The sequence below is a fragment of the Pseudopodoces humilis genome, chromosome 28 (assembly GCF_049639895.1).
Source record: "Pseudopodoces humilis isolate 2021_Gansu_Grassland_sample_001 chromosome 28, ASM4963989v1, whole genome shotgun sequence".
In the NCBI taxonomy this organism is placed as follows: Eukaryota; Metazoa; Chordata; class Aves; order Passeriformes; family Paridae; genus Pseudopodoces; species Pseudopodoces humilis.
Genome location: NC_142227.1, coordinates 2,845,869 through 2,866,164, shown reverse-complemented (window position 1 = coordinate 2,866,164; position 20,296 = coordinate 2,845,869). Strand labels below are relative to the sequence as shown.

Here is a 20,296-nt window from a genome sequence, read left to right as displayed (position 1 = left end):
GGTGACGGGACAAGGACGGGAGGGAACTGGCCGCGCCGAGGGACACGGGGACCCGCCAGCCCGGGGAGGAGCGCGAAGGAACCGGCGGCGCGGAGCGGGGGTCGGGGACCCGGAGAACGGCGACCCGGCGGCGCCGGGGGGTGCGATGGGACGGGGCAGACGCGAGGCGACGCGATGCCTGGACAGACGGACCGACCGACCGGTGCCGCCGCGAGCGGGACGTTGCCGGGAGCCGCCGCACCTGGGGCGGAGCCGCCGTCGCCACCGCAGCCCCGGCGGGGCGGGCGCGGGCGCGCTTTTATACGGCGCCGGCGGCGGGGGCGGGTCCCCTCCTCGTCCGCGCCGCTGCCGTAATCCTCCGAGTGCGGCGCCCCAACATTTCTGCTCGCCGCCCTCGGCCAGAGCAGGGATGGAACTGGGACCGGGACCTGGACCGAGCGGGACCGGGACTGGGACCGTGAGGCCCCGAGGTGCTGATGCTCGGGAGGTGCAGGATCCCGACCCTGGGACACCCGGCGGTGTTCCCAGGGGAGTGTCGGGTTTGGGATGGGCCCAGGAGTGGAATCGGGACGGCAGCAACCCCGTTCCAACCCTCCCGCCCTCCCGGTGCCCCAGTCCGGAGCGTGGCCTTTCCTCTCTGGGGCCGCTCCCCACTCCCAGCTCTTGTTCTCGAAGCACTGAATGAAGACAGCAGCGTCTCGGGGCTGAGGAGCTGCCTCATCGAGTGCTTTAATATCGCTCTGGAGGAGCTGGGGGGGACAGTGCCACATGTCACGCAACCCACCAGGCCCTGGAGGGATGAGGTGGTGGCTGGGGACACCGGAACAAAACGTCAGGAGGGTTCACGGAGCATCACTGCAAGTCCCGGTGTTGCGGGGCGTCAGGAGACTCAACCGAGTGATCGGGCCCAGCCCCGGTCCCCAGGGGATTTACAGCCTTGAGCACAGGGATGCACCGAGAGGGACAGTGGCACAAAAGGGTCAAGCGGCTGTTCCTTCCTGGCTGCTGCCCTGTGGATGCCGTCAGGCTGCCGGGAAGCACCATCATTCCGCAGCAGCGCAGGGCTGGGAGTGACGGCCAAGAAGGATCAGCCTGGTGTGGTGAGCGCCTTCCGCGGGGGCTGCTGCGGGAAGCCTCGGCTCCCTCTGCATTCGCACTTGGAGCTGGTAAAAAGAGGCGTCCGGCCTTGCCGAACCACACCGAGGGCTGGGATGTCTCAGGGACAGCACTGGGGAGGGGACAGTGTGTGCTGGCTGGACCCTGGGCTCTGACTGCGGGATGCTGAGCCGGGTCCCGCAGGGAGGAGAGGGCAGATGGAACCCGGGGGAGGAGGACGAGGCTCACAGAAGGGGAAGCTGGTGAACAAAAGGCCGATGTTTGCTTTTCCTCCACCCTTCGAAACTGCGAGTAAACAAGGCGCAGAAATGGTTGAGTTCCCTTGAGATAACAAAGAGCGCTGGGGCCGGGCCAGCTCTGCCCGCGAGGCTCGGGGCTGGTGCCTGCGGGGCACGGAGGGGAGCAGGGCGCTGGGAGCTGCCTGGCTGCGGACTGGCAGGGCTGGGGACGCTGGCAGGGGCTGGCAGAGCTGGGGACATAGCTGGTGGAGCTGGCAGTGTGCTACCACCTGCTGGAAGCTGCGAAGGAGGGAGACCTGCTATGGGAAAGGGTTTGTGCAAGAAAGCCCTGAATATCCGAACTGGGCGTGTCTGTTGCCCGCACATTTGAGACAGGTCCAGGGACGGGTTGGTCAGCGAGATCTCCAAAGCCCCGGGAGAGCAAGGAGGCCACGTCCTCTGCAGCTGCTCTTCTGTCACTTCCAAACCTTCCCAAAACCCCTCAGCCTCCCTGTAACACCGCAGCCTTCCCATCACAGGGGCTGAAGGAGCCCTTCAACCCAGGTTTGGGTTGAGGCACAGAGTCCCCTGCACCCGTTGGCACCACACATCAGCCTCAACCAAAATGGTTAAAGCCCTGAAACAGCCGCCCCACCAGCCCTTCATCCCTTCAGGGCAGCATCCCCAGGGCTGCGGGATGAAGCTCTGCCAGCGGGTGAACCACACAGGCTTGGTTCTCCGGCAGCAAAAGAAGAAAGTGGGGGCCCTCACTGCCTTTCCCTGCCTCCCTATTGAGGGAACAGTGCAATTATCTTTGCAGACACATCACTCCATGACAAAAAATAGCAGCTGAGATGGAAGCACCATGTCCCCGCAGAATCCAGCTATCAATGGAAAATTACGCATTCATTACTGGGCTTTATTTAGGGGCTTATTTTATTCATTGGCTCAGCTGGCACTGGCCAGCCTGGATGCTGGCCATCCCCAGCAAGGGGCTGAGGGTGCTGGGGTGACCCTGCTGCCTGAGGTGGGTGCTGGCAGCAGCACTGGGCACACGGAGCAGAGCCAGGACAGGCCACCAGCAGCCAGGACTGCTGCTGGACCCCCCCAGCTGGCTGCTGCCCACCTGTAACACAGGAACCACAGCCAGGCCCACCCACGGCTCTGGTTCTGCTGGCTGCCACATTCACTAGTGGGTCACAGCTTGGCTTGTGCCACTCAGAGCCACTCCAGGAGGCTCAGGAGTGGGTGGCCATGTGCTGCTCCAGGAGAAGGCAAGAGGGGAGCTGGCAGCAGCCAGCAGGACAGGGAGCTGCCAGGTGTGAGGAGGAGAGGCTGTGCAGGGCCAGCCCTGGGTGCCAAAGGCCACTCTGAAGCCAGGGGGACACTGGGTGATCCATGGGGAAGAGAGGGGCAGAGACAAGTGTGACTGGACAGGATGGGTTGGCCAAGGTGAGACCAGGCAGGAACAGGCAGTGATGGAGACCTGTCCCAGCACCATGTCCAGGGGTGGCATGAACCACCTGTGTTCCTTGCTCATTTCCAGGTTTAATTAGAAATGTATTCCAAACCACAAACCCGTGCCCAGCAGCAGACACAGGGCAGGTAAAGGGGGCTGTGTGTGCCATAAAAACCTGCCAAAGCCCTGAGCTGGCCAGGGAGCCCCCACGGGCCATGGGACACCTTGTGAGACAGTGCCAGCAGCTCAGCCCTGCCCTGCACCTTCCCACAGTAGCTCCATCCTGGCCATGGCCTGGGGAAGGCTGCAGGGGCTTGGGGCCACAGGGAGCATCATGTGGCAGCCATTCCTGGGGAGAATCCAGCTGAAAAGGGATGTCCCCAGCAGGAACATCCAACAGCACCAGCATCCAAGAGGTGGTCGTGCCTGTCCCCATGGGCAGAGCCAAGCCAGGAGCTACAGCAATGTCCACCAGCCCCCACTCCAGTGCTGGGGCAAGTGAGGGCAGCCCTGCCTGAGGCTTCAGGCTCCGTCCCTCCTGCTGAGGCCACCGAGCAGTTCCCACCCCAACAGCATTTCACCTGTACGTGTGGAATTAAACGTCTTTGTGTCCAGCTGGGCAGGGTGCCCCATGTAGATGATGGAGGTAGGCAGCAGCCAGGGAGGACCTGCAGGGCCAGGGACCACAAGACCTCTCTGGGGAGGAAAATGGAGAGCCTGACTCCAGACCTCAGAGGCCAGGCACAGCTGGAGAAGGGGAGCCCAAAGCATCCCCAGTTTTGCCGTAGGGTGAGTCCAGAGCCAGGGGAGCAGGTCGGGGACTCACATACCCCCTTGGCATCAGTGCTTCCTCTGTACAACCTGGCGGAGGTGCAGCTCGCTCTCTGCCGCCACGATGGGCTGCTCGTTCTCCCGGTGGTGGCTGATGAGGTGGCTGATGCTCTCAAACAGCACATCCTTGGTCCTCACCTGGGGCCGGGGCACAGTGATCCTCAACTCAGGAGAGTTGCCTCTCATACAGCATCCACTTCCAACACCCTGTGCCTGCCCACGCCTGTGTCCCCACAGCCCACCCCAAGCCCTGCCCTCACCCCTGAGCCCTGCCCTCACCACTCCCTCGGGATCCACCAGCAGCAGGTGCTTGGGCTGCCCGCTGTGCATGCCGGTCAGCACGTACTGCCCCGGGTTGGTGAGGCTGTCCCGCACCAGGAAGTCCCCGTCCATCTGCAGGAGCCTCTCAGCATCCCACCGGCTCATCTTCCCGTGGTACCAGGGCTCCCGCCGGAGCTGCTCCTCCGTGGGGGCGATCGGGGCCTTCCGCGTGGGGGGGCTCGGCCACTGGTCCTCAATGGGGGGGCTGGTGCCACCCCCTGCAATGCACTCGTGGAGCTTCAGGGCATCCTCAAATGGCCCTGTGGGATCCAGGGGTTGTGGGGTGTTACACCAGGGCACGAGGCAGGGCTGGGCTGTGGTGTGGACAGACCCCAGCTCACAGCCCCCAGGGCACTGCAGGGCACTGCTGTGGACTCGGCCAGTGCCAGCACCTCTGGGGCTGTGGTGGGTGACCCAGACAGCTGCTGGCACAGCTTGACCGCTCCACAGCAGGTTCTGTGCCATTCCCGTGGTGCAGTGGCTTACTCATATCAAAGAGGTCCTTTTTTGGGCTCTCCTCCGCTGCCCCATGAGCCACCAGCTCCGGCTCCCAGGCATCCAGGCTCTGCGTGTTCACGTACATGTGCTCCTCGTAGTCCCGTGGCCCCAGGGCGTGGCTGTCTGCCTGCAGGTACCCGTCGCAGGGCTGGCCTGCGAGGACAGCCATCACCGCTGGCCAGGACTGGGCAGTCACAAGGACCCCCCCAGCTCATGGCTTCCCCCCACAGCAGTACCCACCCTGGCTCTCCAGGTCCCAGGGTGGCCCCAGCTGGCTGCTCGGGTCTCGTCTGGCTGCTAACCCGCCCTAGGAAAGGAGACAGTCACAGTGCTGGGGGGGCCCTGCCTGGGACCAGCAGTGCCAGCAGTGGTTCTGAGGGGCTCACCTGGCCCGGGGGGACAGAGCTGGAGGGCTGAGTGCGGACGTGGCCCAGGGCCGTGCTGTGGCGGAGCCGGGAGTCAACCAGGCCCCCTGGGGGAGGCTCCTTCCCTGGGATGCTGTTGTAGTAATCGTGCTCAGCCGCCTCCTCATCCTCCCCCCAGGCTGACTCCTCTGCAGCCAGTGCCCTGCAGCAGGGATGGGTGAGCTGGGGACACCCTGCCCAGCTCAGACCATCCCCACACCCTGCAGTGACTCCCAGAGCCACCCCCAGCCAGGGGACATGCCCGGAACAGGGGTGCAGCAGGGCCCCCCACCCCCCTACCTCTCTGGGGGTACCACCACCTTGGGGGGGCTGTGTAGGTACTGCTTGAAGCGCAGCTCAAAGGCCTGTCCCACCGTGCTGATGACGCTCTGCGCCAGCCCCTCGCAGCACTCCAGGATGTGGCAGGCTATGGACAGACAGATGGACGGTTTGAGTGTTTCCCCCATGCTCCCATTGCTGCAGCAGGACCACCCTGAGCCACCCCTCGTGTTCTCCACGAGGGATCTCCTCCTCCAGCCTTCACCCCCCAGTGCATCCCTCCTCCACAGAGCTCCCAGGCAAGGAGGCTGGTGTCACCTCTCTGGTTGATGGGGTCCTTGGCGACATAGGCAACATAATCCGTGGTATCCTGCAGACAGGGGGGGAGATCAGCACTCATGTCCTGCTACTGTGTGGAGAGCAGGGCTGGAGGTGCCAGGACAAGGGGACAGCTCGGTCCAAGCCCCACGTCCTGACCCAGGCCAGGCCACCCTGTGCTCAGCTCAGCCATAGGCAGTCCCTGTCCCCACCACCCTGGGGGCCCAGGGTGTGCGTGACTCACCATGTCCCCACCGGAGGCGAAGGAGATGGACTGCATGTGGTGGTTGGCGATGATCTGATGGGGAACGTGGCCCAGGGGGGCATTAGCAAAGGGGCTGCTGGCTCACAGGCTGGCAGGTAGCAGGACTGTGTGCCCAGGAACGCTCACCTGGCGTGTGGTGGGGATCATGAGGTTCAGCCCATCAACTGAGATGTTGACAGCAATGCTCATGCCAGCGAAGTGCAGGTTGCTCTTGCCCAGGATGGAGAACAGGGCTTTGTTGGGAGCCTGACAGGGGAGAGGATGGTGGGGCAATGAAGACCACCAGGACCAGGCTTCCTGGGGTGAATGAGGAAAAGGGAGGGGTGCCCCAAGAGGCCCCAGGCCCACAAACTGGGCACCCCTAGTGTCCTGTCCCACAGCCTTGTCCCAGGGACGGACAAGCTGAGTAGAAACTCACCTTCTTCTTCCAGATGCCCTTCACACCCGGCACTGCCTCATATAGTCTGTTGATGGCTTCCCTGCAATAGACAGACCCTGGCCTGGTCACTGCTCCAGACACCCAGCCCTTCCCAGCTGCCTTTTCCCCCTGACATTGCTCTGTGGGGTCTGGTGGCACGAGCCCCCACAGCCCTGGGCGCCGCAGCCTCCCCGCAGCGCTGCCCCACGTCACGGCCCGTGGTACGTAATCCCAGCTGGGGCCACCTCCCTTCTCCTCTTTCCACCCATTGATCTGCGGCAGTGCCCTTCGTCCGTGTCCCTGAGTGCAGGGTGGGTCCTGCAGGCCAAGGCTCCCCCTGACCCGCGTTCCCCTCTCCGCACAGGGCCCTGGGAGCCACGAGAGGCTTGGGGTGGCAGTGGGGTGCAGGAGGGTGGGACTGTAGGGCCGTACCTGGTGACCTGTGTCCTGGTGTTGAAGTCGAGGGACCTCATGGAGCGCAGCACCTCAATGCACCCCATGTACTGCGGGGGGGGGGGGGAAAGCAGCCAGAGCAGGCGGCACGACACGGCAGGCAATGGAGAGGAGAGGCCGGGTGTCAGAGAGAAGGGCCTTCCACACCAGCTCCAGGGATCACACACACAGCAGCTTTCACCCCCCACACCAAAACGCCCCATTACATGCCCAGCCCCCGTGCTAGGATCCCACAAACTCATCTGTGTGCTACAGCTTGTGATGCCTCAGAGGGGCTGACAACGCTGGAGTCCCAAGGTGGGCTCCACGGCCCAGCAAGCCCCTGGCCCCATCACGGGAGCTGCATGTTCCCGGGGGCGGCTGCTCCGGTCCAGCCGTGGGGTGGGGAACTCGAGGGTGGGCTCTGCCCGCAGCCGTCGGGAGGAGCGGCAGGACCCGCCGAGCCCCGCACACGCCTGGGGCCGGGGTCTCCGCGCCCTCCCGCATCGCCGGCCTGCGGCGGGACTTACCCGGACAATGTAGGAGACGCCGGGCCCCAGCACCCGCTCGTCGGGGTGCAGCCAGCCCTGCGCCGGTTTGCGGATGAAGCTGCCCTTACGGCTCCACTCGTCCCCGCCGGGCCGGGGCCCCGCGGGCGCCGCCGCCCCCCGCGCCCGCCCCGTCGCCCCCCGCGCCCGCCCGCCCGGCAGCGCGCAGGGCGCGGCGCACAGCGGCTCGCAGGCGCCCAGGACGGCGGCCAGCCCCGAGGGGGACTCCGCCGCGGCGGGGGCGTCCCGGGCGGCGCCGGCGGGGCCGCGGCCGAGGAAGCCGCTGGAGCCGGGGAACTTCCACTGCGGCATCCGCGGCAGCAGCGCGCAGAAGGTGGTGCCGTGCTCGGGCCCCTCGCCCGCCGCGGGGCACGGCGCGGGGGCCGGCGACGGCATGGGGGCGGTCAGCGGCTCGTCGCGGAAGCGGTCATACTTGGGCTCCGGGAGCATGCCCGGGGCCGCGCTCCGCTCCGCTGCCGCCGCGCCGGCTCCCACCCCCCGCCCGCTCCCCCGGGGCCGCGCCGCGCTGATGTCATGGTGCGAGCGCTCCGCCGCCCGCCCGGCCCCGCATCCCCCGCCCCCGCCCCCCCCCCCGCCGGACCCGCGGCCGCCAGAGCATCCCCGTCCCGCCCAGCATCCCCGCCCACCTGAGCATCCCCGCGCACGACAGCATCCACCCCACGCCTGGGCTGCCCTCGCCGCAGCCACCCACGCTTTGCCCTCCGTCCTGCTCCAACCCCCCCTGGCCATGGCCTGCGGCCCCTCCAAAGGCTCCAAAGCCCTGCGAGTTTCCAGCTTTGCTGCAAGCCTTGGCAGTGAGGGGTTGGGGGCAGCAGGCAGGGGAGGGCGACGGCTCCTCCCAGAGCCACAGGGCTGAGGCACCGCTCGCGTTTTGTATTAGCTGGAGCGAAAGCGGCCAGCAGCTCCCGGCAGTGCCTTCGCCCACAACAGGGACATTTTCTGCTCTTTCCACCTCTGCATTCCCGGGAAGCGCTGCAGAAGCCCAGGGCTGGCCGGGGAGGCGGGGGAGGGCTTGGCCAGGCTTCGATGCACAAGCGGGCTGCCCTACTTCTGTGCCTCCCAGCCCACTGGTCTCTTTCGCTCTGATTTCATCTGCCTCCAAAGCCAGATCTGACTCCCGCTTTGTTTATATCTGTCTGGAGGGCTCAGGCAGTAAAAAAGCACAAACATTTCCTTGTTTTTCTGCTTGTAACTGCAGCAAGCAGAGGGAAAAATAAATCCCACAAAACCCTTAAAGGGACTTTCTGACCTCAATCGAGCAATTCGCCCTTGCTCCTGCCCCGGGGCTGCTGCGTTTTTCCAGCACTTCAGAGGACTCCAGGAGAGGATGCCCAGAGCAGACCCACAGCAGCTCTGCTATGCTGAAGCCTCAGGGACCCTCACCTTTCCCCAGCCCTGCATCCCCTCCATCGCCAAAGTGGTGTTGGGGTTCCATCCCCACAGCATCATAGGCGCTTGTGTTTTTTTGCCTTTTAGCGCTTGTTTTCAGCTTCCCGAGGAGCTTCCTTGGGCCTCACTTCGGTCCAACACCGCCCGCCCTCGCGGCAAGCGGCACAAACAAAACCGGAGTCTCCCCGGGGACCGGCCATGCCCTGGACAACGCAGCCTCCTTTGTCTTTCCTCCTCAGTGTCTCCTGCTCCCTGGCAGGTGATGGGGTGAGAGCCAGTAATTGCTCTAAGTGCGATCAATAAATCAAGGTAATAGAATTACCTCTGCTGTTGCCAGGTTGGGAACCGCTTCCCTGCTCTCTGATCTCTCTCCTTGCTTTTGTTTTTAAGCCGCTGCAGAGCACTGGAACAAATCAGGATTCTCTGTGCTCTTAGAAGCGGCTCTAGGAGGGTCCAAGGGGGGCTCACGTCCCTGCCCAGGCTGTGTGCACGTTCCCGGGGGTCTGGGGTCAGCCGAGGGAAGGCACCGTGTCCCTGCGGAGCTCACGGGTGTTTTGCCCAAGGGCAGCAACGTGCAGAGCACCCCGGGGACCACGGGCACCCCGGGGCCTGGGGACAGCGCAGCCGAGCACGGTGCAGCAGCCCTGGGGAGATGGAGCCGCTCTCCACTCCACTCCAGTCCCGGGAAATCGAGGGATTATTTTCATCTTTCAGGTGGAGTTACCTGAGGAGACTTTCCCTCGGGTTTAATCATTACTTAAAGGAAAACCTCCGTGGCCAAAGGCTGGATCGCAGCCTCCAGTGCTCCGCGGGCGGGCAGGAGCCCCGACAGCCTCTCGCTGCCCCACGGTGAGACCCCTCCAGGCACCCCAGGTCACCTCCCGTGTGCACCCCCTGCCCGGGGCAGCCCCCCGAGCTGGAGGGGTCGAGCAGAGGGTCCCCAGCGAGCATAAAACTTGTTTAAACTGTACCCAGTTAATCTCCTCTGAGCCCGCACCAAGGCAATCAGCACCATGCGCTCTCCAGCCCGTGCAGGATTAATTAGGATGCCCCCCAGGACCTGGTGGCACCGGGCTCGGGAAAAGGGATGGGATCACTTGGATGTCACCACCCCGAGATGCCAGTGCTGAGGACAGAGCCACCAGCTCGGCACCGGGAGAGCCGCGACGGGGCAGACACGGCCCTTCCCTGTTAGTCTGGGGCACGAGTGTGCCCTTGTCTCTGATGCCTAGCTCTCCAAGAGAAACATCCAAGAAAACACTGAATTCCATATAACACCATGAAAATTGTTAAATTGTTAAATTGTTAAATTGTTAAATTGTTGAAATTGTTAAATAGAAAAACTAAAAGTGTGTGTAGATTAGAGAGTTTTCTTAAGTCACTGGGTGAAAAAGATGAAGTTTAGAGCATAAGCTAGTTTAGAAAACAGAAGACAAGACGGATGGTTTAGGGTGTTGTCTCTTTTCCTTCTTCATCTTCTTCTTCTAGAGGTTTTTGGGCAGTAATAGGTGACTGGATAGAGAATGCTGCAATGCAGCATACAGGTGTTGGGTCATTGGGTCACTAAGAAAAATAATTTATGTGTCCATTGTTAATTGGGTAAGAATAAGTATAAAGATAAAAAGGCTGTGGAATTTGGGGCCATTTTGTGCTTTTCAAGCCAACTTGAGCCAAAGCTGTGGTGGGTTGAACGTGTGCAGAAAGGCTGGGGAAGACCTGCCAAGTCTTTTGATAATATATATTAATAAACATGAGAAACAAGAAGCAAATGAGCCTTTGGAGAATCTTTCCAGAAACAGAACTGAGATAAGGGAAACTCCCCTTTGAGGAGGTATCCCATAGGGGCTCAGCCCTGAGGAGACCGAGATTCCACAGCAACGCTTCCCGAGCCGCCGGTGCCGCCAGCCCCGTGGGGGCCGCATGTCCGTGTTCATCCCGCCTGCCCCAGGCGGGAGCGGTGCCCGTGACGGAGCAGCAGCCGCTCCCAAAGGAGCTCTGGATCGCTGCCGGGGCCGCCGCCCGTTCCCGGGGCCGCCGCCAGTGACGTCATGGCCCCGCCCCAGCCAGCGGGAAATGCCCGCCCCTTCCCCATCCAGCCAATCACAGAGCAGCATGGCCGATGAGGAAGAGGAGGAGCAGCCAATGAGGCGCGAGGAGCGGCGCACCGGAAGTGCCGGTTCCCGGTCCGGGGGCGGGGCCAGCGGGCGGGGTCGCCCCCTCCGCTCCCCACCCCCGCCCTCAGCCCCGGGCCCGGCGCTCCCCGCCCGGTGCCGGTCCGGTGCCGGGTCCGGGCCCGGGCTCGGGCTCGGTCTCGGCGCAGCGCGGCCCGGCCCGCCACAGGGAGGATGGGGCAGCCGCGGCGGCCGGCGATCGGCAGCGGCCCGGCGGCGCCATGACCGGCGAGAAGAAGAAGAAGAAGCGGCTCAACCGCAGCGTCCTGCTGGCCAAGAAGATCGTGATCCGGGACGGGGCCGGCGTGAGCGCGGGGCTGCCGGGGGGCGGAGCGGCCCCGGGGGGAGGGGGGCGCCGGGACTGACGGGAGCGCGGCCGCGCGGGGCCCGGGCGGTGCCGGTGTCCGGTGCGAGCTCAGGGCTCTCCCCGCTGGGCCTCAAACCGCTCCTGGGGCACGGACGCGATGGAGCCGGCGGCTGCTGCGGCCTGAAGGATCCCATGGATGAGCGCTGCGCCTGCCGGCTTCTCGCCGCCTTCTCGGTGCGCTCCCGGTGCTGGGCAGCAGAACCGGCGCGGGCCCGGGCAGGGAATCCCCCACCGTCCTGCTGGGGTTGCGGTTTGGAGCATCCCGGGCTGTCTGTAGAATGTGAACATGTTTCAGAGCAGCGTCTCTCGCTGCCTTCACTCGTGTTTCGGATCCCTCTCAGTGTGTGAGCTCTCTGAAATGCCTGACGAGGCTGCTGAAAGGTTTTTTTTGACTTTGCTGTGTTTTGCAGCGCCAGGGGATCGGGGAGCCCAGCGTGTACCACGCCGTGGTGGTGATTTTCCTGGAGTTCTTTGCCTGGGGGCTGCTGACCACCCCGATGCTGACGGTGAGTGTGTCTCCATGGGAGTTCCTGAGAATTAAGGTCTTAGCACAACCTTTCCTTGGGGAACTGTGGAAAAAGAGTCTTTGGTTATGCAAAAACATTTAGACACGTTAGGCTGGTAATATAAAATGCAAATCAAACATAGAGACAGCATAAGGGGACCCACAGAGAAGTGATGTGGTGACATCAAGTGAAACCAGGGAAAGGCATGTTTGAGGCTCTCTGAGCCTCACCCAAGCATGCTGGAATGATTTTTAGACCTGGAAAATGTTAAAGACATTGGTTTCCCATACTGGAAAGGACAGGCCGAGCTTTTCATGTAGAAGCATTGTTGGCAGGATATTTCCCCTTTTCCCTGGATTGTGCCCTTCCAGGTGTCTGGCTGGCAGATGCTTACGGAAATTTTACAAAAGTTGCTAGCTCTGACTTTTTCATTTGGGTTTGGTTTGTCTTTCTTCCAGGTCTTACATCAGACTTTTCCTCAGCACACGTTCCTGATGAATGGCCTGATTCATGGAGTCAAGGTAAGGAATATTCCTTCCAGGATTTCCTTTAAATCCATCATTGGTGCAAGAAGGGCAAGCCATTATTATATTATTATAATATTATTATAATAGCATTTGCTGATGTCAGCCAATATTTGGCCAGTTTGATGGGGCTCTGGCAAACCTGATGCAAAAGGAAGGACACAGACATGGGGCAGCTTGTGCAGCTGATTTTACTGAGCAGGAGTGACAATGTGCTGCTTGTCACTGTGGGGCTGGAGTTACAACAGCGGTGTGTTTCAGCTGGAAATATTCTCATCAGCATGAGATCAGCCCTGTGCCCATCCTCTGGAGCATAACAGAACGACAAATCGGTGACATCTGAACTTATTAGTGATAGAAGAAAAACCAAGTGTCCTCAGAGACCTCCAGGCAGGAGGTGGGAATGTGCTGTGGGACTGGGGAGCTTCTTGGACTAGACCAGCATTCCCAGAGCAGGCAACAGTTGTGAACAGACAATAGTTGTGTGTTCTGACTGGGAAATCAGGCAACACAGACAGTTCTTGGCTGTCTCTGGCAAGAGGATCTTGGAAAACAGCGCCAGATGAATTTGCTGGGCACTCCTATCAGCACTGAAACACTCTGCCCTGCCTGCCTTGGGAGACATGGAAAGGCCTTGAATAATTTTATTTGTGCTTAATGGCCCTGGCTTCTCATTGTGTCTGTCCTGTCTCCACCTACAAGAGAAAGCTTTCCCCAGAACTGCAGCAGCTGTTGCCATGGTGGAGCTTTGCCAGCAGCTTTCCAGGTCCTGGCAGGGCTGCCTGGGTACCCGGGCAGAGCTCTGCAGGGAGCAGGAGTGGTGCTCAGTGGGGTCTTACTGCTTGAGGATTTGTTTTTCCCTCCCTTAAAAGGCTGTGGGGAGTTTAATAAACTGCTCTGTTGTAACAGCTTTGGTTGCTTGTAGCAATCAGTAATGGGTTGTCTCCTCCTGGTGTTGTTGAAAGCTCTCGCTGAGGGGTTTCTCTGTCCTCTGGTCTGTCTGTCCATCCCAGGGTCTGCTCTCTTTCCTAAGTGCCCCGCTGATTGGTGCTCTCTCTGATGTCTGGGGCAGGAAATCCTTCCTCCTTCTCACCGTCTTCTTCACGTGTGCACCAATTCCCCTGATGAAGATCAGCCCGTGGTGAGTTCACCCTCAGTGCAGCCCCAGGGTTCTGAGGAGGGGAAGGAGCACAGGGCTGAAGGAGGAGAGTTTGCAGGTGCTCGTTTCAGGATGAGATGGAAGAGTCTTATCCACCTCAAGGATGGAGGAGGATGCTCAGCGTAGAGACTGACTTGTCTGCTTCTGATGGAGGGTTCAATTGGGAATAAGGGGTTGGTCTGTCCTCTGTGTTTGTTCCCCAGCTCAGTGCATTATTTCTCTTAGGGAAAATAAGTGATGAAACTTCAGGGACCACCGGACTGAGGGTCCATGTTCCCAAGCCACTTCTGGTGTGCTGGAGGGACTGAGGGGAAAACAAGGGAGAGGCTCTGCTTCAGCAGCTGTGGACTGTGGTGTGGCTGCTCTCTAACTCTGCCTTGGGCTCTTGCAGGTGGTACTTTGCTGTCATTTCCATGTCTGGAGTGTTTGCTGTCACCTTTTCTGTGATTTTTGCCTATGTTGCTGATATCACACAGGAGCATGAGCGCAGCACGGCGTATGGCCTGGTAAGGAGCTGAGTCACTGTCCTGGCTCTTGAAAGAAATGTTTGGGGCTTTACAGGTAGGAGAGTTATAAAATTAGGGTGGGAGATTTATTGACTAATCACACAATCTCTCTGTCCTTCTGTTTGGGATTTAGCTCTGAGGGGAGGCTGATCTCTGCCCACTCTGAGTGCTGGCTGTGTTGTATAAACCAGCCTGGCCCTTGAGCTTTTCCACACCAGGGAAGGGGGGCCTGTGATGCTGGGTGTGATCCTGCCCTTCCTGTAGCTTTACTGACAGGACCATATGGGAATTGCTAGGACAGCTTTAATTTCCCTTTGCTAGAACTTAGCCCAGGTGTACCAAGAGATTCTGTCATCTGTCTCTGTACAGGAGTCCCTGTGAATTCTTGTTTACCTCTCCATCAAAGATGCCAGAAGGAGTTCTCCTGGGTCACTGGGGAGGAGGAAATGGGCTCTAGGAAGAGGAGGCTGTAGGAATGTTTTATACTTCCAGGTGTCAGCCACATTTGCTGCCAGTCTGGTCACCAGCCCGGCCATCGGCGCTTACCTTTCCCAAGCCTATGGTGATACCTTGGTGGTTGTGCTGGCTTCAGGGGTGGCTTTGCTGGATATTGGCTTCATCCTGCTGGCTGTGCCCGAGTCACTGCCTGAAGAGATGCGCCCAGTCTCCTGGGGAGCCCCAATCTCCTGGGAACAAGCTGACCCATTCGCTGTGAGTGACCCTGCTGCTGTTTTCCTGTGTGCTGGTAATGCTTAATGTTTGCTTTAGTCCTGCTGATTTTTAAGGTGTTAAACCCTTGGTTTGGCTGTCTTTGTACCTGGAGATTTTTCAGTGCTGTTAAGTCAGATTTAAAAACATTCTTTGTCGTTCCCTACCCCTTTTCCTGCAGTCCTTGCGGAAGGTGGGTCAGGACTCCACAGTGCTGCTCATCTGCATTACCGTCTTTCTCTCCTATCTTCCCGAGGCCGGCCAGTACTCCAGCTTCTTCCTGTACCTGCGACAGGTCAGTCTCTGTCAAAGCTCTGGCTGCAGGAAATCCTGGCCTATAAATACAAGCAGAGTTGTGCCACCTGTCCCAAGGTGGCTTTTCTTGGCCAGTAACTCAGTAAAGCTGAAATTTTAAGAAACGGTGATTTGTTCCAGCTCTCCTGAAAAATGTGTGAGCCTGCTGACTGCTCTGTAGGCATTGCCAGGGGTAATGCTTGGCTTGGCTCCTTGTTGGTGTCTGCCTGGCCATCCTGGCTGTGCCACCTTCAGACACAGGAGCTCAGTGGTTTAAAACCATTTCTTCAGCCAGAGGAAAATCTTGAGTTTGATTCTCGTGGCAGCCCAGAGGCAGTGGCTGTTAATGTGTGGGTCCCTGAGAAGCAAATTCAGTTAACATGAATTTTCAGTAAACATGGAAAGTACAAACATGAGTGATATTGATGGAAGTGCTTTTGTTACCTGGTACAAATCTGCCTGAAAAGTCCCTCTTTGATGTTTTCACAGGTCATTGGTTTTTCCTCAGAGACTGTAGCAGCCTTTATCGGTGTAGTTGGAATTCTCTCTATACTGGCTCAGGTGAGAAGCAATTTCTGTGTTGGCTTGAGCAGTCTGCTGTAAGAATGTCCAAAATTTCTGATTTCGGGGCTGCTGAGTTGTCAGAACTCCTGTGACCACACAGAGTTTTGAAACAGAGAAGATCTTAAATTGTGAGGGACCCATAAAGATCATCAAGGCCACTCAGATTCCTGTCATCATGTCTCCTGGTGTCACCCTCTTTCTTTGCCCCTGCCTTGAAAACATGTGTTTTTCTTTCCAGACAGTCGTGTTGGGAATTCTCATGCGTTCAATAGGAAATAAAAACACCATCCTCCTGGGATTAGGCTTCCAGATCCTGCAGCTTGCCTGGTATGGCTTTGGATCACAGCCTTGGTGAGAGTTTGCCCACGTTTCTCTCCCTCTGTGGCCTCTTCCACCCTGCAGTGCAGGGTGAGGCTGTCGCTGCTCCTCACAGCTGCCTCCCTCCTCCCCAGGATGATGTGGGCAGCAGGAGCTGTGGCTGCCATGTCCAGCATCACCTTCCCAGCCATCAGTGCCATGGTGTCGAGGAACACGGACCCTGACCAGCAAGGTGAGTTATTGGGGACCTATCTGATAGAGGAGGGTCCAGCAGGTGCTGAACTGGCACAAGGGCAGGTTCTTGGCCACGGTGGTGGAGGGGTGGGCAGGAACATCTGTGCCAGCTGTGGAGTGTCACTGTACTCACAGCAGTATTGACACAATTATTTTGACCATGGCTGGTGCTTTATGAGGGAACTCCCAAGTCATGCAAGTGGGTGTTTGATGTTGTCTTTCTGAGGCAGAGGGGGCTGCTGCATTTTGCCTGCCTCACAGTACATCCCCGAGTACTCAATTAAATTCCAGTTCATTGGAAACTGTTGCTTGATGTGCCCGTGCTTATTTCAGTCTGCAAAGCAGCAGCAAGCCCAGCATTACTGGTTTTTGTAGAACCTGGCACTGAGTGAAGCTGCTCATCTGCAAACTCCTCCCCCTGCACATCAGCCCAGATCCAAGTGCTTGATCCTTTCTCTAAATATCTCTAAATATGTATCCTCCAATAAAATAAGTTTCTTTGGAAAGCTGGAGGCATTTCTCCCCCTTCCTCACTCTGTCCCCAGGTGTGGTGCAGGGGATGATCACTGGAATTCGGGGTCTGTGTAACGGCCTGGGGCCAGCGCTCTATGGTTTTGTCTTCTATCTCTTCCACGTGGAGTTGAACGAAATGGCTGAGGTGGAAACTTTGGGCAAGGCCTCCAAACCCAACATGGCCAACCCTACAGATGAGGTACCTGTTCAGCTTCTCGCTCTGTTTGCTGGGCTGTGTTTGCCCTCATGCCTGAACCATTCCTGTCTCTCTGTCTCTACAGAGCAGCATCATCCCTGGGCCACCCTTCCTGTTCGGGGCGTGCTCCGTGCTGCTGTCGCTGCTGGTGGCCCTGTTCATTCCAGAACACAACCTGGCACTGAGGTCAGGCAGCCACAAGAAGCACAGTATGGGGGCCCAGGCCCACCCCCACAGCCCACCAGCTGGGGGGTCAGATGGCAAGGAGCCCCTGCTCGAGGACAGCAGCGTGTGAGGTGGGACAGGGGACCAGCCTCGTGGCTCGACTCCACGTCAAGGACGGACTCAGCAGGAGTTCAGGGAGGGGGAGAGAGGGATCCGAGGTAACAGACTGTGCCACTAACAGCTACTGAGGAGGGACGAGGTTTCCCTTCGAGCCAAATACACCCAGCTGGTGCAAAAATGGAATTGTATCACCTGGTGCTGATGGAAAGGGGAGATACGGAACTGCTCCACTGGAGGGATAGTTCTGGAAAGCAAACCTGCCCTTGTGCGTGTCCCCTGTGTGCCCTGCCAAAACCCTCTGCTCGCCGCTCACGACAGATGGAGCCAGCGTGGGCTGTGTTTGGTGGGAGCTCACTGAGCTGCCCTGGAATAAAATCTGGCATTTTCTCCATGCCCCATCCCTGATACAGCTGGTTCCTGCTGCTGGCCCCTGGCACCCCTGCACGTGTGGTGACACGCTGAGGGGATGGGGTGTGTGTGTGAGAAGCACAGGCAGTGGAGCTCTGAGCTTCCTCTCTGCTGGAGGGCCCGAGGAATTCTCCCATTCTGCCCCAAGTGAAACTTAGACCAAAAAAAATATAAATCTTCTGACTTAATGTTCTGATGAAGAGGATAAAAATGAAGTTGCAGCTGACACAAGGGAGAATGGGCAGGTGAGAGAAGGGCAACTTCATGAATTACAAACGCTTGGGTGGCCACAACGGCTGCGGTTCTGTTTGGTTTTCTTTTTCTTGTCACTCTGAGGTGGCATTTGCCTGTTGCCTCCACGGGCAGTAGGTAAGAGGATTTTTTCAGAAATCTTTTTCTGGTGCTGTTAGGGTTGTTTAGGAGATACAGTTCTCTGGCAGGTTGGAGAAGCAACTTGGCAGTGCTGAGCACTTTGGAGATGCGTGGTTTCCTGGGAGAAAGGATAGAGAAACAACTGTTTACCTTGAACACTTATATAAAGCATGTTGGTTTGCCCCTAGGCTCCTGCCATCTGATGCTAAACCCAAAGAGTGTCCAGAGCTTGTTTGTTCTCAGCCCAACAGATCCTGATGGTGAAAGTTGTGTTGATTTGGACTTAGGGGTCTGGATTCCATGTGGCATTTCTGAGCCTGCTGTGGAGGCTTTTGTTTATGGAACAGTAGAACTGCAACCTCTGCTGCAGGCTCAGCTGTGCTCAGAAAGAGCAGGAGGTGCTTGGAGCATTGTGAAAGGAGCTGAGGCAAACAGGGAATGTGTGGTTGTTTATAGAAATGTGGCAGAGGGCAGGAAACAATTGTTCTTGTTTGAGTAAATAAGAAGTGGTGGCATTGAGCAGTTCTGGGAAGTAAGGACCAAACCAAGGACACTTCAGGAATCTTTTGTTAAAGGAATTGAGGGTGCAGCAGCCAAACCAGATGCCTTGGCTGTTCTCTGGCTGGGATCCCCTCTCTGTGGGTTTGGGGAAGGTTACCCAGGGGAGAGCAGCCAAAAGGGACACAGTGCTGACCCTTTACATCATGGATCTTTGCAGACACACAGCAGCGACCGCAAATGCCATTTGGTTATCAGCCTTTTGGTTAAAAGTTGACAGTTTTGCATTGACCTGGCCTGGTGGCAGCTCCTGTGCTCAGAACTAGGAGCAGCTGGGACATGGAGGGATGCTGAGGTGGGTCTGGCTGCAGGTCTGGGGAGCAGAGCCAGCAGGAACTTCCTTGACCTGCCGTGACTCCATTTTTCCCAAGCTCCTTGTAGTGAAACTCCCAATTCCCAAACATTAGTGGGATGGTCAGTACTATGTGTGCATGGCGAGCTTTTATCCTGAAGGAAATCCTGTCACTTGCACTTCCAGGCAGCAGTTCCCCCACCTCTGTGTTCCTCACAAAAATGCCTTTTTTAGACGGGACTTTTAGCGAGTCCTGGTGATCTGTTGATTTCCAATGGATTAAAGTGAGCTGAAGTAAGTTTTTCCCTCACACACAGATGAAATAAAACATGGAACCGTTACCTCGCTCACACAGAGGCACTCGGAGCTTCACGGGTACAATATAGCGACACGTTACAAAAAGACGAGCATAATTTATATGATATAAACTATATAGAGATATATTTTTAAAAGTCCTCTCCCTTATTTCATAGTTTATTGAAACCAATGTGTTTCTGGTCCCATTCCCTCACCACTGCTGCTGCCTGGGGCCTCTCCTTCCCCTCAGACCCCAGAACTGTCCCGCAGTCTTCCCTCCCTGGTCATGTCCCTCACCATGCGGCTCCTGAGCTTCTGGCGATGCTGACTTGTGCATCGTGGAGTGTTTTGGTCCCTTTGTCAGCCCCCAAACTCGAGGCCAGGTGCTGCCAGCAGGTGACTGCCAGGTCAGGGGCCTGTTTGGTGACAGGCTGTGCTGTCACTGCTGGTGGCACTGGGCACCAGTGGGGTTACAGCACTGGGCAGGCAGCTGGGGATATGGCAGCAGGTGTGTGGAGGTGGGTACAGCACCAGGCAGCAGCAGGACCTCTCCAGGTGCCATTAGCAACAGAAAGGTGGCTCGTGCTGGTGTCCAGACCGGGGAGCAGGGGCTCTCTGAGGTACAGGGGTGCTGGGAGCAAGCAGGGATTCCTTCCCACTTCATTGAGGTTCCTCTCAGCCGGTTCCGTGGGGCCTTGTCCTGCTGCCTCCCCTTCCCTCAGCGCAGGGCTGTGACCCCTGCACTGCTCTGCCTTGATGTGACAGAGCAGGAGCTGGGCCAGGCCGTGCTGGAGCTGAAGTTACCGGAGCCAAATGAAGAACGACTTGTTCTGAAGGGCCGGTGCTTCCGCAGCGTCCCACGTGGAGGCTGGAAAGGCTGTGTGGAGCATTCAGTTAGTTTTGCCAATTCTTGTTACTTTATATGAAAACACAACTTTTTAAAAAGGAGTTTTTTCTTAAAATCCGCTTGATCTGCTGTGCAGTGCCTGAGCCTGGCTGCTTAACATCAGGATTCCCAGGATTTGTCTGCAGGGACTTAAAATCTGGGCTGGTAACAGCAATGCCCAAACACAAAGCAAAAATCATTTCAGTCACCTGTCAGCAGTCCTGGCAGGTCAAGTGAATTTCAACTGATCTTGTTGCATTAAAAACCCAAATTACACCATTGCTTTCTGTTCTGCCATTAATTTTTGCAAAGTAGTAACTTTTTACTTCCCTGTTTTTATTCTTTTTCTGCCCTCCAAAGGCTGTTGACAGCTGTGGTATCTTTGAAGTGTGGGCACTCAGCCCCACCTCTGCTCTCTCACAGTTCACCATCACGTGCGTTTGTGTGTCTCTTTTTTAAGCTAATGATAAAATGTATTTATTTTGGTTCAGGTTGTGTTTGGAACTGGCTAATCTCTCCCTCTGATGGATTATTTATTAAACTGCTGCTTTCCTGTTGTGTCAAAGCTCTCTGTCCTTGTTCCTCTCCATCACCAATGGTACCAGGCAGCTTCTGCCCAGA

The 20,296-nt window shown here is 58.1% G+C and overlaps 2 protein-coding genes across 2 annotated transcripts; one reads left to right on the top strand and one right to left on the bottom strand.

Annotated features, from left to right (window-relative positions):
• Positions 1-2,232: 2,232 nt before the first annotated feature.
• Positions 2,233-7,518, bottom strand: SHC2 (SHC adaptor protein 2). The gene is made up of 13 exons (XM_014259907.2): positions 7,090-7,518; positions 6,560-6,630; positions 6,128-6,188; positions 5,836-5,955; positions 5,689-5,742; positions 5,445-5,496; positions 5,148-5,274; positions 4,830-5,010; positions 4,684-4,750; positions 4,432-4,596; positions 3,904-4,205; positions 3,624-3,762; positions 2,233-3,489 (listed from the first exon to the last, which is right to left on the bottom strand). Exons 1-12 carry the CDS (start codon positions 7,501-7,503, stop codon positions 3,634-3,636), a joined length of 1,743 nt encoding a protein of 580 aa, XP_014115382.2. The 5' UTR covers positions 7,504-7,518; the 3' UTR covers positions 2,233-3,489; positions 3,624-3,633.
• Positions 7,519-10,840: 3,322 nt separating this feature from the next.
• LOC102100567 (solute carrier family 71 member 1-like) lies at positions 10,841-20,240 on the top strand. Its single transcript, XM_005531206.3, has 12 exons — positions 10,841-10,993; positions 11,466-11,561; positions 12,020-12,082; positions 13,099-13,226; positions 13,636-13,750; positions 14,243-14,461; positions 14,640-14,753; positions 15,242-15,313; positions 15,555-15,667; positions 15,769-15,866; positions 16,414-16,580; positions 16,663-20,240. The coding sequence occupies exons 1-12, from the start codon at positions 10,910-10,912 to the stop codon at positions 16,870-16,872; spliced, it is 1,479 nt and encodes a 492-aa protein (XP_005531263.1). The 5' UTR covers positions 10,841-10,909; the 3' UTR covers positions 16,873-20,240.
• The last annotated feature ends 56 nt before the right edge of the window (positions 20,241-20,296 follow it).

Excerpts from the sequence above, each read along its gene's own strand:
- SHC2 (XM_014259907.2), bottom strand. The coding sequence starts at position 7,503 with ATGCCGTCGCCGGCCCCCGCGCCGTGCCCCGCGGCGGGCGAGGGGCCC. Across the intron at positions 5,275-5,444 it reads GGACCCCATCAACCAGAGAG|CCTGCCACATCCTGGAGTGC; the intron begins GTGACACCAGCC and ends GTCTGTCCATAG. Across the intron at positions 4,206-4,431 it reads AAAGGACCTCTTTGATATGA|GGCCATTTGAGGATGCCCTG; the intron begins GTAAGCCACTGC and ends TGGATCCCACAG.
- LOC102100567 (XM_005531206.3), top strand. The coding sequence starts at position 10,910 with ATGACCGGCGAGAAGAAGAAGAAGAAGCGGCTCAACCGCAGCGTCCTG. Across the intron at positions 14,462-14,639 it reads AACAAGCTGACCCATTCGCT|TCCTTGCGGAAGGTGGGTCA; the intron begins GTGAGTGACCCT and ends CTTTTCCTGCAG. Across the intron at positions 15,867-16,413 it reads CACGGACCCTGACCAGCAAG|GTGTGGTGCAGGGGATGATC; the intron begins GTGAGTTATTGG and ends CTCTGTCCCCAG.